The 14,295-nt window shown below is 40.5% G+C and overlaps 1 protein-coding gene across 4 annotated transcripts in view; it reads left to right on the forward strand.

Annotated features, from left to right (window-relative positions):
• Positions 1-14,295, forward strand: part of piezo2b (piezo-type mechanosensitive ion channel component 2b) — a 51,902-nt gene that overhangs the window by 19,922 nt on the left and 17,685 nt on the right. For 2 of the 4 annotated variants that reach the window (XM_088311090.1, XM_088311088.1), the window contains exons 8-23: positions 915-1,089; positions 2,170-2,289; positions 2,505-2,540; positions 3,683-3,803; positions 3,897-4,078; positions 4,155-4,385; positions 5,378-5,498; positions 5,573-5,766; positions 6,749-6,876; positions 6,960-7,133; positions 9,384-9,643; positions 11,626-11,786; positions 11,896-12,072; positions 12,160-12,282; positions 13,489-13,689; positions 13,778-13,982. In XM_088311090.1, the coding sequence (XP_088167216.1) occupies positions 915-1,089; positions 2,170-2,289; positions 2,505-2,540; positions 3,683-3,803; positions 3,897-4,078; positions 4,155-4,385; positions 5,378-5,498; positions 5,573-5,766; positions 6,749-6,876; positions 6,960-7,133; positions 9,384-9,643; positions 11,626-11,786; positions 11,896-12,072; positions 12,160-12,282; positions 13,489-13,689; positions 13,778-13,982 (2,609 nt within the window). Of the gene's footprint in view, positions 1-914; positions 1,090-2,148; positions 2,290-2,504; positions 2,541-3,682; positions 3,804-3,896; positions 4,079-4,131; positions 4,386-5,377; positions 5,499-5,572; positions 5,767-6,748; positions 6,877-6,959; positions 7,134-9,383; positions 9,644-11,625; positions 11,787-11,895; positions 12,073-12,159; positions 12,283-13,488; positions 13,690-13,777; positions 13,983-14,295 lie in introns of those variants that run through there. The other 2 variants (XM_088311087.1, XM_088311089.1) reach the window with 2 other exon arrangements.

Consider the following 14,295-nt stretch of genomic DNA (forward strand, 5'->3'; position numbering starts at 1 on the left):
ATACCACACAAATGCACCATATTTTGAAAACGAATGATTTTTATTTAGTCAAAAACTATAACTGATACACGCTCAGGTCACAGGTGAGCTGAAGTATACCCTAGCTGATTCAAACTCTCAACCATAGAACTCTGAGCCAGATGTGTACTGCTAACACACAATGGAAAACTCCATAGGCACACAAGCTAACAATTAGCATATTTTTGGCTGTGTTTTTACCCTTTCAGTACCCTTGTGTTTAAATCTAAACACACACAGTGCTGCAACACATGTAGACAGAACATATAACAATACTGACAGGCTCATTTTCTTTATCCTCTGTGAAGAACTACTGATATTATTGCCATACTGAGAAGCCGAGAGGAGACTGAGACTCCATTACAGTCTGTCGGTCTTACACTGCCCACAGGTAGCCCAGGTGCACCACAAGAATGAGCACCACTGCTGAAGAAGAAAGTTGTATTGAATTAATAAATTAATTTAAAAAAGTGTTATTACTGTGTTATTACTGTTAATATTATAGAGTGCTACCTAACAACGCAAAAATTGAGTTGCTTTTTGGGGGGGGTTGCTGGAACGGATGAATGACATTTCCATTCATTTCAATGAGGAAAGATGATTTGAGATACATGAGATTTGATTTATGAGCTCGACAAGGAACAAATTAAACCTGTATCTGAAGGTATTACCTTAAAGTTTTGAATAATTGTTTTAATGTATGTAAATATGTATCTAAAAAAGATATAAATATTTTAACCGTCCAAAAAGATATGTTTTGAAACTAATTAATAATTTATCAGTCAATGAAACCATCCTTGTGTTTAAAGTATCGAGATGAATGCGGAAATATCTCATGGTGGTTATCACTCCACGCATCCAAAAGTTGAATGAATGTGTTTGTGCTTCTCCTGCAGGTACTTTGGCATGTCACCCATCATTCAAAGCGACTGCGGCCGCACGTGGAAACTGATGGTGCACCCCAAGCGCAAATGGCACCATTTTGTCAACCCCGTCATGCTGCTGCTTCTCTACTACACGCTTGCCACGCTCATACGTCTCTGGCTGCAGGAGCCTGCCGACCAGCTCACCGTAAGCCCCGTTCGCCTCATACGAAATATAAGCTGACCTTGGAGCGAGCTATTAGGACGTGTGAAAATGATGCAGAAGCCATTTTGATCAAGTTTAGGCGAAAGGCACTTCAAGATATCACACATTAGACAAATTACATTCATAGAAATTGAAACGTGAGGCTAACCTGGTGCGATTTTGGGAGGGTTACAGCTGATCGAAAATATTGGGATGGATTTCCATCCACAGGAAGTGAAAGTGACTCCAGATTTTGTCAGCACACCGTGTCTCAACACTTTTATTGTGTCTGGAAGGACGTTCCACTATGGAACGATATAAAATGTCTTCTTTTAAAAGGACATCTCAAAGTGCTGCCCTGCTGCTCTGTAATGGTGTTATAGATTAGTGTGTTGTTTCTTTTTTTTTTTTTGTTTCTTTTTGCAAGGTCAATACTTGTTTGTAAGCCTCACAGGGCTGTATCCATGTATTGATCGCTTTTGTGTGTGTGTGTTCACTTTAGAAGATTCTGATCATAAAACATGGTTGCCACATAAATCTGCCGTTGACGGTTGTGTTCAATAATCAGATTATAATGGTCCTTGTGTTCTTTTATGGCTGATTCATTTCACAATTTCTCATATTTTTTTTTTTTTTTTTTTTTTAATTACGTCATGAAGCATTTGTACCTACGTCAAGGCTAATAAAGCAAAGCGCTTTTCCTACAAAATCGGTGCATAAGTGACAATAATGTCGAGCAGCCTTTAATAATGTCAAGTGGGTAGACCCTCGTTTTTTGTGTTACTTCTACGATGTGGCAATTTTGGAATAATTTAAAGATTTAACATCACCTGTACGGAGGGGTTGAGAGCAGAGGTCACCAACGTAGTGCCCTTGGCGCCATCAGGTCCATTTTTGCACTTGTACTGTGGCAATTTTGAGGAATCTTTGCGTGAAAGCGACTCTTGTTTTTGTTCAACTTGAATGTTGCTTTCCAGCTCAAAATGTATTACTTAATATTCTGAATATTATTCTGATTAAATTCCGATGCAAAGTTGAAAGACATCCGGCCTCCATCCACAGCGACCATCTGTGTTATTTCAGGATGACGAGGAGGAAGACGCGTGCGAGGAAGACGAGCTGGTCGGAAACAGGACAAATAACTCGGCCAACAGGAAGAGGCAGATGTGGTGGGAGTCCAGGCAAGGCACAGATGAGAAAAATGTGCGTTGATTTCATAAACAGTTTCCCTAAAGGGATCATTCTAATGTTTATCTTTGTCTTAAGTGAGGCCTCACTATTTGGCAAGTTCACGCCGCACTTTATGGTCTCGCTATTGGGTTTGATCATAAGGAGCTGTCGCCATTTGTAACGAGCAAAAGTGCAAAGCAGTCTTAACCGGCCGTGTCTTGTTTGCTCTTTTTCTCCTGTCGCCTTAGTTGCTCTCCACTCAGGATGCCATCAGTACCACCGAGGTAACGTCCAACATTTGCAAATGGACTTACTTTGCTAACAAGTACTTCAATTACTTAGTTTGATGACTTGCTTATTTGCTTTTCTATTTATTTATTTATTTTTTTTACCAGCTCGCTTGCTTGATTTACTTTCATGACTTTGCTTGCTTTACTTATTTGCGTACTTGTTTCAGTCACATGACATATTTTTGCAGTTTAATTTACTTCCGTTTCTTGCTTTACTTGCGTTTTACTTTACTTCTTCATTTTCATGACCTATTTATACTTCAATTACTTGACTTGCTCAATTTATTTTTCATGACTTAAAAAATATAATTTAAATGTGATTTTCTTTTTTATTTTTGACCATTTTCTTCATACTTTGCTGACTTGCGTTATGTATTTTGGTGCTTATGATATTTGCTTCCAGGACTTGCTTACTTTTACCTAATCCGATTACATTCTTTATTTTCTTATTCAGTTACTTAGATACCACACCTGCTTGATTATTTACCTAAGCATTTACTTTACATTTTGACATTGCTTGCTGTTGTCGAATTATTTCCTTTAATTGCTTGCCTTGCTGTGCTTGCTGTTCTTCCTTTACTTCTTCCCTACTTTACTCCGTGTACGTAACTTCTTCGCTTGCTTTCCTTGCTTACTTTACATAACTCATTTAGTCGGGTCACCAAAAAAAAAAAAGAAAAATCACTTTTGGTTTGATGAATAGAGTCATTCCATTTTTTTTTTGCATTTTATGAGTGATGTACACCAGATATAAATTGGTTTGTCGTTGCTGCTGATTTTCTGTTTCTTCGAATTTAATTAACTTGGGCTTTGGAGAGCTTTTACATAGTTGTTGAATATTAATAAACATGACAAAAGCTACCGCTGTACCGTATCAAATCGAATCAGAATCGAACCTAATCGTATTTTATAATCGTTGCCTCCGCGAATCGAGAATCTTATCCAAGCATCTTGTGTGGAGAGAGATGCACGCCCCTATCATTTAGATTTCAATACTTTATTTACTTCAATACTTTATATACTTAAAGTATTTAATTTTAAATATTTGCTTAACTTCTTACATCCTACTTATCCATCTTGCTTTAACTAAGAAAATAATTCCCCGCATGTGTTTTATCCTTTTTCCTTAAATCCAGGTTGTGCTCGCCTCCAACGGAACATCCTACGACTTCACGTTGACTGACAACGGTCCGCGCTATTTGGACCTGTACGCCACCCCTCAGTACAAAGGAGACCAGTCCGTCGGTCATTGTACAGGTCAGTCGACGAGTAGATGTCCACGTTTTCTCACTGGACGATTTGTAGGTGTTGGTAGGATTAACAGACTGTGTTTGTTGTGCCTCGGAGCAGAGAAGGAAGACATGTGCGCGTACGAGGTGAGTCTTCCTCCCGAGGAGGTGGACCCGCCGTCGGGAGAGGAGAAGTCTGAGAGTAGCGAGGACGCCCTGAGGAAGCGAGGCGTGGGCGCCATGGTCAAAGTCTTCCACTTCATCATGAAACAGAGCTACATCTGCGCGCTCATCGCTATGATGGTGAGCTCGTGAGTTCGAGTACTTAGCATGTGGGAGGGTTAAAACTTCTGAAGCATTTCTTCCGTTTGTTCTCTAGGCGTGGAGCATCACGTACATCTCGTGGCTCACCTTCGTCTTCCTCATCTGGTCCTGCATGCTGTGGATGGTGCGCGACCGTCGGCGCTACGCCATGTTGTCGTCGCCCTTCATGGTGGCCTACGGCAACCTGTTGATCGTCCTGCAGTACTTCTTCAGCTTTGAGGGCATCACGCATGTGCCGGGACTCTCTGTGCCCAAGAAGAACCTCTTTCACTCTATTTCCTCCAAGGTTTTTATCTTTTTCTGTTTATAACTATTATTATGTGGGATAGATGTGTCAGGTAGATGAATGTTCTTTGCTGGTCAGGGGGTGGTGGTGATGATAATGTGTTCACTGCATTACTTGGCTCCAATATATGCGGATTTTAACCTGACTAACATATTTGCTGACTTAGTGACTGACGGACATTTACTACTTATTTTTTAATACTTAATTATTCTTACTGATCCTTTAGTTGTCCATTTTACTTTCTTACATTACTTTCTTGCTTTTTGGTTTCACTTACTCAAATCACTTATTGTACTTTGCCAACTACTTTTACTTTCTTACTTTACTTGCCTTAATAAATTGCATTTACTTTACTTATGGACCTAGATTTTTAAATTATGTACTTAGTTTACTTAAATTCTAAGTTGACTTTACTCATTCACACAATGTTTTCTTTATTTATTGTATTATTTTTTTCATTTAATTGAGTTACTTACTTCCTAAAATTACCTACTTGCTTAATTACTCTGTTTTCTTGCTTAAATTACTTCCTTGACTTTGCAGTACTTTACTTATGCACATATTTTATTTTCTATATTTCATTTTCATGCTTAATTAGATTTCCTATATTAACTAATTTACTTACGAGCATACTTATTTTATTTACTAATCTTAATTTATTTACTAATCTGTGTTCTTTACAAAATTATTTTCAATACTTAGTTACTTTCTTTAATTATCTTATTAACGTGCGTAAATTAAGTTACTTACTGTGCCAATGTTCTTAACTTAATTATGGGGATATGTACATTATTTACTTACTTAGCTAATTACATACTTAGATTACATTCTTTTTCTTTTTTTATCCATGTACTATGTACATTACTTTGCACACTTAATGTACATCCTTTCTTTACTTAATTAGTTGCTGCTCACCTTAGTTAATTCGTCCCTTTAAGTGGTTGATTGGTGCAGGCATACAATAACTAATGATTTTTTCTTGTCTCTTGCAGGTGTTATGTCTGCTGAGCTTTTGGCTGCTGCTAAGACAGACACTCACCGAGAGGTCAGAGAAGCAACAGGAGGACGAGGCGGGTCTCTTAGGCGTTCGGGTGGAGGACCAAAAGTTAAAAGGTGATTTGAAAGGTGCTGACGATATGAAAAAATGGATGAAGGAGTGTGTGATTGACCCCGGGTGTCTTCTATAGAGGAAGAGGAGTGTGAGGCCGAGGACGAGCATGACGTCATGCACGTGCTGGGCAACATGGTGATGGCCCTGCTGGTCAAGTACTGGATTTATATCTGCGGCGGCATGTTCTTCTTCGTCAGCTTCGAGGGGACCATCGTCATGTACAAGATCATCTACATGATGATGTTCCTCTCCTGCGTGGTGCTCTACCAGGTACGCTGTCTTTCACTTATTACCACTACCTGCAGAGAAAATGTGAAAAGTGTCCACCCAAAAAGTTGTCATTTTAAACAAATGAAGTAGTAATGTGACGAGAATTAAGTCATTAAATTTAAAGGCAAACTGCCATTTTTTTTTACCAGAATAAAGTTGTTTTTTCGTGTACAAAGTCTTTATATATTAAAAAAAAAAACATGTTACATTTTGAACATAAACTTGTAATTTTTTTCCAGGATCAATGTCGCAATTTTACTATTTTAAAGTTGTAAAATTTAGAGAAGAATTATGTAATATATCGAGAATAAATGTTACATTTTCTAGCAATAATTTACTAGTGCCAGCATTTGTTGAATACGATTGTAGTTCCGTAAATAAATATTTAATTTTATGAAAATAATCATAATATTACAATGATAACGTCATACACTTTTCATTCATTTTTCTGAAAGAAAAAAAACTGCTTTTTAAAAAATACAATGTGTAATTTTATGAGAATATTTTTCTAAATTGTCAGAATTGACTTGTTTTAATTTTGTGGGGAAAAAAATAGACTTATTACAAGTCAATAAAATCACTGTCTTGCGCATATAAAGTCATGAAAGTAGAAAAATTTAACTGTTAAATACTTACCATAAGGATAAAATTCTACTTGGTTATTTCTATTTTATTCCAGAATAAATGTGTGGTTTTGTCAGAATAAAGTCATAACAGAGAAATATGCCTGCGTTAAGATTCTGCAAACAGTCATCATTGCCTTGTTCCTTCCAAATTGCAAATTCAATACCCGCCTGGTCGGGAGGTGCTGACCATTATTGCCACGTCGTAAAAATTGACCGCTTCATAATCGAATCACCCTAAAACCAAAACATTCGCCCTCAGTTCCCTTAAGCGTGCCGTGTCATTGAACGCATTGGCGCTGTTAACGTCTGCCCATTAAGTTGCACACCACTGAAACAGACCATTTTCCCATTCCCAGGTGCACTACGAGTGGTGGCGACGACTCCTTAAATACTTCTGGATGTCCGTAGTGATGTACACCATGCTGGTCCTCATCGCTGTTTACACCTTCCAGTTCAGATCCGACTTGGCGGAGAACAAAGACAGGTGAGGTCAACTTCGTTTCGATTGTGTTGCCTCGTTGCCTCCTGGAATTAAGATCCTTTAGTCTGTTTATTCCCTGCGTGTAGTTTCAAGGACCTGGGCCTGGAGAAATTTTCCGTAGCCGAGCTGTTCACCAGGATCTTCATCCCCACCTCCTTCTTGCTGGTGTGCATCCTGCACTTGCACTACTTCCATGAGCGCTTCCTGCAACTCACTGACCTGCAGGCGGTGGTGGCCAAAGAGGAGAGCACCATCTACAGGTGAGGCGGGTGTCCTGCGACATTCGGGTGAAAGACAGCTCAGAGGAGCTAAGACATAATTTTCAAGTGCAGTTCAGAATGCATCCTTTGTTGCAACACACCTTACAGTTGTGGCATCGTTGTGGTCTATTTTTTTGGGGTGCCTTGTTTCTTCTCTTTGTGTGACTTGCTGTAATCTGTTTCTGCGCTGCCGCTCTTCCTCCTGTCGCAGCCACGCTAAAGTCAGTGGGCGTGTGTATCTGATCGTGAATAGGTGGGTAAGAGGCTCGCTTGCTCTGGCATCCATCAGCATCCTCCCGGTTCACCCATAAAGTCCTCCAGTCTCTCCTTGTCCTAATGTCTTGGGTCTTTCCAAACTCTCTCATCTCAACTGTTCCCCACGCTCACCAGCTGACCTTTCCTTTCCCTGCGGACTTCCGACTACTTAACCTGATGCTGTGTTTAAGTCAAGTGGGAAGTAGGGAATGGTGCCGTTTGGTGCTTACGAGGTCAGACCTTAAAGTAAATAAACATGTCTGATGTCCACACAACAGACTATATGCAGATAATAATACGGATTGTAACAAAAAAAACATTTCAATCGGAAAGTTTCTTTTGATTTGACCAACCGAATTGATTAGTCGATTGAATCGTATCGTACAACATGTATCGAAAATCATCTTTGGCGGAGGGATGCACACCTCTAATACTAATATATAGATTTACTGAAGTCAACTGACAGCAGCATGAAGAGTCAGCACCCTTGTACTTCTTTACAGGAATAAGTAATATCCTGTATCCTCTTTTTTTCTTTTTGACCTTCCAAGATGTCTCCGCTTTCCATTTGTCCTTTCCTTTCTTATGACTTTTCACCACTTCCCACCTCACCTTTCAACCCATTCTGTCTAACTACGGGTCCTTTCTTCCAACCTGTCCTTCCCTTGATTACGCCTGACCCGTGCTACCATCTTCCCTGCAATAACACAACTCTACTCACATTTGGGCTACTTGGGCGACAAGCATAAATATTTTCCTGTTTCAGTTTGGTATCATCCATTGTGCCTGTTGCACCGATTGTTGAATCCCCTTGACAAATCCACCCATCCTCATAAAATAATCCCCTTTTTCTTTTTCTTTTTTTTTAAAGCTATATCTAGGTGAACAAGCCTGTCAACAAGCATGCGTTGATATAAAATGATTTGAACGACAAGCCTGAAGCCTCCCCATTATTACTTCAGCACTTAAACACATTCTGTAAATACATTCAGTCTGTTGTCGTCAATTTCTCTTTTCCTCACTCTGTGCGACTTTATTGTTCCGAGCAGCATCAAGCAAAAAATAAGTCAACAACTCAAGTAAGTGTGAGCGTTCTCATAATAATTATAATAATAATAATAATAATAATGATAGCGCAGTTGCTTGTGATTGACATGCAGCCAACCCCCCCTCTGATCAAGTGTAAACCCAAAAATCAACTCCGATTTTTGTTAAATAACGCAAAGAGAATGTTGCACCGCTTTGCCTGTTGCAATGTCACTTCACTTCCTTCAATAAAGAGCGACCGACTGCAATGGAGCCCTTAAGGAATCCGTTTGAATGCGTTGTCATGTTTATGGGCTCATGAGGATGAAAATGGCAGTTTGACGAGTGCACTCAATCACAATTCGTTGCATGTCTGCAGATAATGGTGCTCTATAAAGGTGCTGATTAATGTACATCAGTTCGGTGTAAATATTTATTACTTGGGGCAAGAGTTAATGATCCAGGATTTTCTTGAAAAAAAAACAAAAACTTTTATATTCTTCACATTTTCTTTCTGAAACAACCTAAAACTAATAGCAGTTCTCTATAAGAAAAATGTCGCTATTAATTATTGCCTTGAATAAATGTGCAGTGATTTTGTTGAAACAATAGAACTGAAGACTGTGTTTTGTGTTCCGAGTTTGTGTGGCCCCCTTAAGGTTCGACGGAGCAGTAGCGTTTGATATAAAGGAAATAACAAAATAAAACTGATTAAAAAAAAAAAACGCCATAAGAACAATGACTTTAAGGGGGCGACTGAGAGAGAGGGAGCTGTCGCACTAGCTAATAAGAAAATATGTGCAAAAAAAAAAGAGATTTTTAAATGTGACTTTTCCCCATAATTAATCAAAATTAATGTGAAATTCTTAACACACATCGCCATAAAAGGTCCTCATAAGTGCATAACCTAGCGGTATATCATAGCATGTAATCTTCCATGCATGTAATAACAACCAACGTGTTCGCCAGGCTGGTTCACCCGGAAGGCAGCCTGGCTGACCTCACCATGCTCAGCGCCAGCTCCGCGGACGCCTCGCTGTCCCGGGGCAAGGAGGAAGAGCAGGATGCTCAGGGCGAGCAGACACTGGTGGCGATGACGGACGACTCTGCCTCTTCGACTGGCGGTACAAAGGCCGGCAGCCTCTCCGACGCCAGGCAGTCCAGCACCGACGACAGCCAGCGATTCAGCACGGGCACCGAACAGGAACCCAGCACCGAGCAGAGCTCCGGTACGAGTCATTCATTCATTCGTGCCTGTCTCGAATGCAAAGAAAAAGAAGGATGTGTATAGTGAAGCACCAAAAACTTGTACTCACTCAGGTCAAATCACTAAAAGTAGTGCTTTGGCACCATCTTCTGGTATCTAAGTGCCAAGAAACTGTATTGAAGTAAATCGAGGAGCTTCATTTTGACAAAAGTAGTGCCTCGATTCCATCTAGTGTTACATAAGCATTGTTACGGCTTTATTACGGCTCTGATAAGACCTCAGAAGGCAGAATATTGGGAAATAATTTCATTTTTCCATTTTTGGAAAAGTCCCAGCTTTGACAGACTGCGTGAAAGTTGCGTTTATAGTACTGTATGTGGTGTAATATTAACCAATTTTTTTTGGCATTCATATTTTACGCAGGTAACATTTGTGCCCTTTCACCATTTTGATTGTGCCTGAGAAAGGAGGGATATTTCCATTTTGTGTTGTTTACGCACAGAATGCATGCAGGGGCTTATAATACTAAAGCCAGGTCCAAGTTCCTCTAAATACAACCTAAATACAGCCAGGCATCTTTCCAGCTCCGTTGCGTTTGTGGAAGCGTAACGCCTGCAGGATAACAACCTCTGAATAATTTATCCATTTGAAATCCACGATGATGCACTTTTGACCAGGTTTGTGAGGGAGGTATGTCCCCGCCTGGAAGATTTACGTAACTCCCACGGACCAAAGTGCACGCGTTAATCACCGCCCCCATAGCGGCCGCGGTCCATCCAGAGCGCATTTTTTGCTCTGGGCCAGATTTATGGGGCGTTTTCAGTTCTGACACCATGCATAGCTCAAGCACTCACTTCAGTCTGTTACTTTTTTTTTTTCTGCAAGCAAGCAATACAACTCAGCACAGTTGTATTTGGAATGGAATATAATAATAATAATAAATAATAATCTAATCATTATATCTGGGACGAAGCTCTTTTGGGTGTTTTTTGTAAAAAAAAAAAAAAAGAATCTCTGTATTTTTACTGTTCACAAGGCAGATAATGCTTTATTTTAAGGGAGGTTGATCGTTTTTTTTTTTTTTAAGTGATTTCTCAGCCTTTTTTTGGCTTTGTTCCTTGGCCTCTATAAAAGGTAGAAATACAGAATGAGGGGCCCAACCCCTGCCAATATTTCACATGTGGAGGTCGTAAAAAGAGCCAGGACTATACTTGTGTGCATGGTGGATGCCTAATTGGTGGGACTGGGCTGTGTAGTTGAGCACCCAAAGCACATTTCTGCCACCCTGTTGCGTTGAAAGCAATTATCACTGACAGACAAATATTTTATACATCACACAGGACAGTCACCACACATCTGATTGTCTTATTCCATTATTATTCTAGTGTTGCTGAGTGAAAAAGTCCGAGTTTGTGTTTCACCGAGTTCTGTTTGAAAGCCAAGGGCAGATAACTGTGTTTTCGGGGACTTTCCAGCTTTTTTTTCTGGCATAGTGATACAGAAGAGAAGGACCAACCAAGTCACACTCTTATTTTCACTTTCAAAGGTAGTAAAAGAGCCAGAATGACGCCTGTGTGTATATATATATGGCATCTGCTTAAGTCCGAAAACCCACACAACTATGTTTTTGGAAAAGTGTCCCTTATACTTGAGTCTGTACCTTCCTGCCAGAAACCCTCAAATGTGGCCGTTCCCTGTCAAATCTGTTCGTTCGCACATTCTCGTGTTGACTTCAGCACATTTTCTCTTAATTCGCTCCAGAGGCTGTAGTAAGTCCGGTGCTCTGTGAAAGTGAAACATCATCTTGTCGCCTCACTATGTAAGCCATTTAAAGAAAGCTATCCAATGTTTGTGGAGTGACTGAATAAAAGATATTTCACTGAACTAATCAAAGAGGTGCTGTGATTTGGCTATTAAAGCATTTTAGTGATATTTATTGTTTTTTCCTCATTTAATGTAACAGATATGACTGCAGTTTTATAAAACAGCCGCTATTGTTTCCAGACCTGAAGAGCAAATGGCACTTGGTGGTGGACCGGCTGACCGTGCTCTTCCTCAAGTTTCTAGAGTACTTCCATAAACTGCAGCTGTTCATCTGGTGGCTGCTGGAGATCCACATCATCAAGATCGTCTCCTGCTACATTGTACTGGTCTCCATCCGAGAGGTAATGCAGTAGTCCACTCACAAGTTATTAGTTAGCATGCTAACATATAGCACGATAGCGGCCTGACATGCTAGCAATTACAATGCTAACATTTTGCCCCGCCACCCAGGTGTCGTTGCTCAACTACGTGTTCCTGGCGTCGTGGGCCTTTGCGCTGCCCTACAGTCAATATCGTCCCCTGGCGTCCAAGGTGTGCAGCGTCTGGACATGCGTCATCATCGTGTGCAAGATGTTGTACCAGCTCAAGTCCATCAAGCCGCTTGCATACTCTAAAAACTGCACTATGGTGAGAAATTATGATTGTAATGATGAGTTTCAAAGCAGCAAGCAGCGTTAAATGAGTTACGGCCTGTGTGTGTGTTCCCTGTGATAGCCGGCAGCCTACACGCCCGAGCAGGTGAAGGAGATGCGCGGCTCTTTGCTCTACAGTGGTCTGGTGGACCCTGCCAACTGGGTGGGCTTGCAAAAGAGTGATGACTTGCTGGGCTACATCAGGGTGAGTGGAGAACACAATTGGTTCAAATAGATGCACCCCACTTTGTTCATTCGAGAGCTCTCTCGAATTCCCAGAGGCGTGCACTCTGACACAGTTTGGAAATCCCACATTGGTGTTTTTTTTTTGGGGGGGGGGGTGTCTTTTTGTAGACCAGTGCGCCGTTGTGGGGATGAACGCAGCCGTCTTCCTTACCAGTCTATGAAAACGGCTCCCCCAATCCCTATTAAAGTCAGCGCAGGAGAGGCGCTTAGTTTTGACATGGCAGAAGCAGAAATAGGCTCGCTAGAGTACATGCAGAAGATAGATGTACACAAAATACGTTTTTAAGGAACTGCAGGCAGACCTCTACGAGTGGATGACATGAAGTTGGCCAAGGTGAACTTGGCGACCACCTTCCAACCCGATCATTCATGTCCGTGTCAGTAGTTCACCCCCAATAAAGATGCAGGTAATAATATGTTCAATTAATTGATTTGTTCAAAGATTTAAAGAGTTCAAAGCAGTCCATTATCATATGAGTGAAATACAATGACATCCACCACATATTTCAGGGGAAAATCTGTTTGGGGGCAGCGTGGCTCAATAGTAGAGTGATCGTTTCCCAAGGTTGTGGGTTTGATCCCTGGCCATTGTGACCATCTTGAAATATCCTTGAGCAACATACTGAACCCCCAGTTGCTCCTGATAGTATGTCATCAGTAGGCAGATTCGACATCAGGGTAAAGCGCTTTGAGTGCCTTAATAGATGGAAAAGCCCATTTGCCTGCACTTCAGTCAAACACATCAAAATGACATTAAACCACCTGCGCCACAACTTAGACCTGCTTTCAGATGGGTAATGAATAAACGGTACAAAAAAAAAATGGTTGGATTGGTGGATGGGAAAATAAAAAGTATTTTTCACAAAAATGGGGGTTGGATTAGAAAATAAATTGTTAAACAAAATATTTTCAGGACTATTGTAAAAAAGATGCAAATATGCACATAACATTTGAATAAAGTATCATTCTAAAAAAATAGAAATCTTTAAATAAAATAATCAAAAAATACAAAAAAATAAAATATAATTATGAATAAAAACGAATCAAAACAATAATAAAATCTAACTAATTGACAAAGGACGATACTGGTGTTTTGTTTGCTTGTGCGTTTGCGCGTGTGTGTGTGCGTGTGCGTGTGTATGCATGTGCGTGCGCACGAGTGCAGCACAACCTCCTGATCCTGGCTCTGCTGGCATTCGAGGTGACCATCTACCGCCACCAGTTGTACTTCCGTCTGAGGAACAAGCTGTCCCCTCCCGCCTCTCGCATCATCTTCCACGACATCACACGCCAACACCTGGATGTGGGCATTGTGTGCTTCATCAAATACTTCATCAACTACTTCTTCTACAAGTTCGGACTAGAGGTAGCTTTGGTTTTCGAGTTCACGTCCCGCTAACACGTTGCCACGTGAGTAAATGAAAACCTCCCGCTTTCTTTCTGTCCCTCCGCAGACTTGCTTGCTGCTGGGCGTAAACGTGATCGGCCAGCGTATGGACTTCTACGCCATGCTGCACGCCTTCGCCCTCGTCACTGTCATGTACCGGCGCCGCAGGAAGGCCATTGCCGAGATCTGGCCCAAATACTGCGGCTTCATGGCCTGCATGCTCACCTTCCAGTACTTCGTCTGCATCGGGATCCCTCCGGCGGCCTGTAAAGGTCTGCAAACGGCGTCCCTGCCCAATTTATTTGTTTCCGCCCAAGAGCTTTTTCTTTACAACATAATTTTAAGAACCATCAATAATAAAAAAAAAAAAATCTATTACATGTGTTTATTAATTCAAAATAACACCTTTTTATGAAATAATTTTTTATTCAATTTAAATCTTATTATTACATATAGTGCAAGTATTTTTATGTGAAAATATTTTAAAAAGTTAAATAATGAAGTAGAGAATTTTATACCTGTCACATGTTTTCCAATGTGCTGCTGTGATAAAACACAGTATGTAGAATTAAATAAATACAAATG

The sequence above is a fragment of the Idiotropiscis lumnitzeri genome, chromosome 12 (genome assembly GCF_059441095.1).
Source record: "Idiotropiscis lumnitzeri isolate Australia: NSW breed Sydney's pygmy pipehorse chromosome 12, RoL_Ilum_1.0, whole genome shotgun sequence".
NCBI classification, from domain to species: Eukaryota; Metazoa; Chordata; class Actinopteri; order Syngnathiformes; family Syngnathidae; genus Idiotropiscis; species Idiotropiscis lumnitzeri.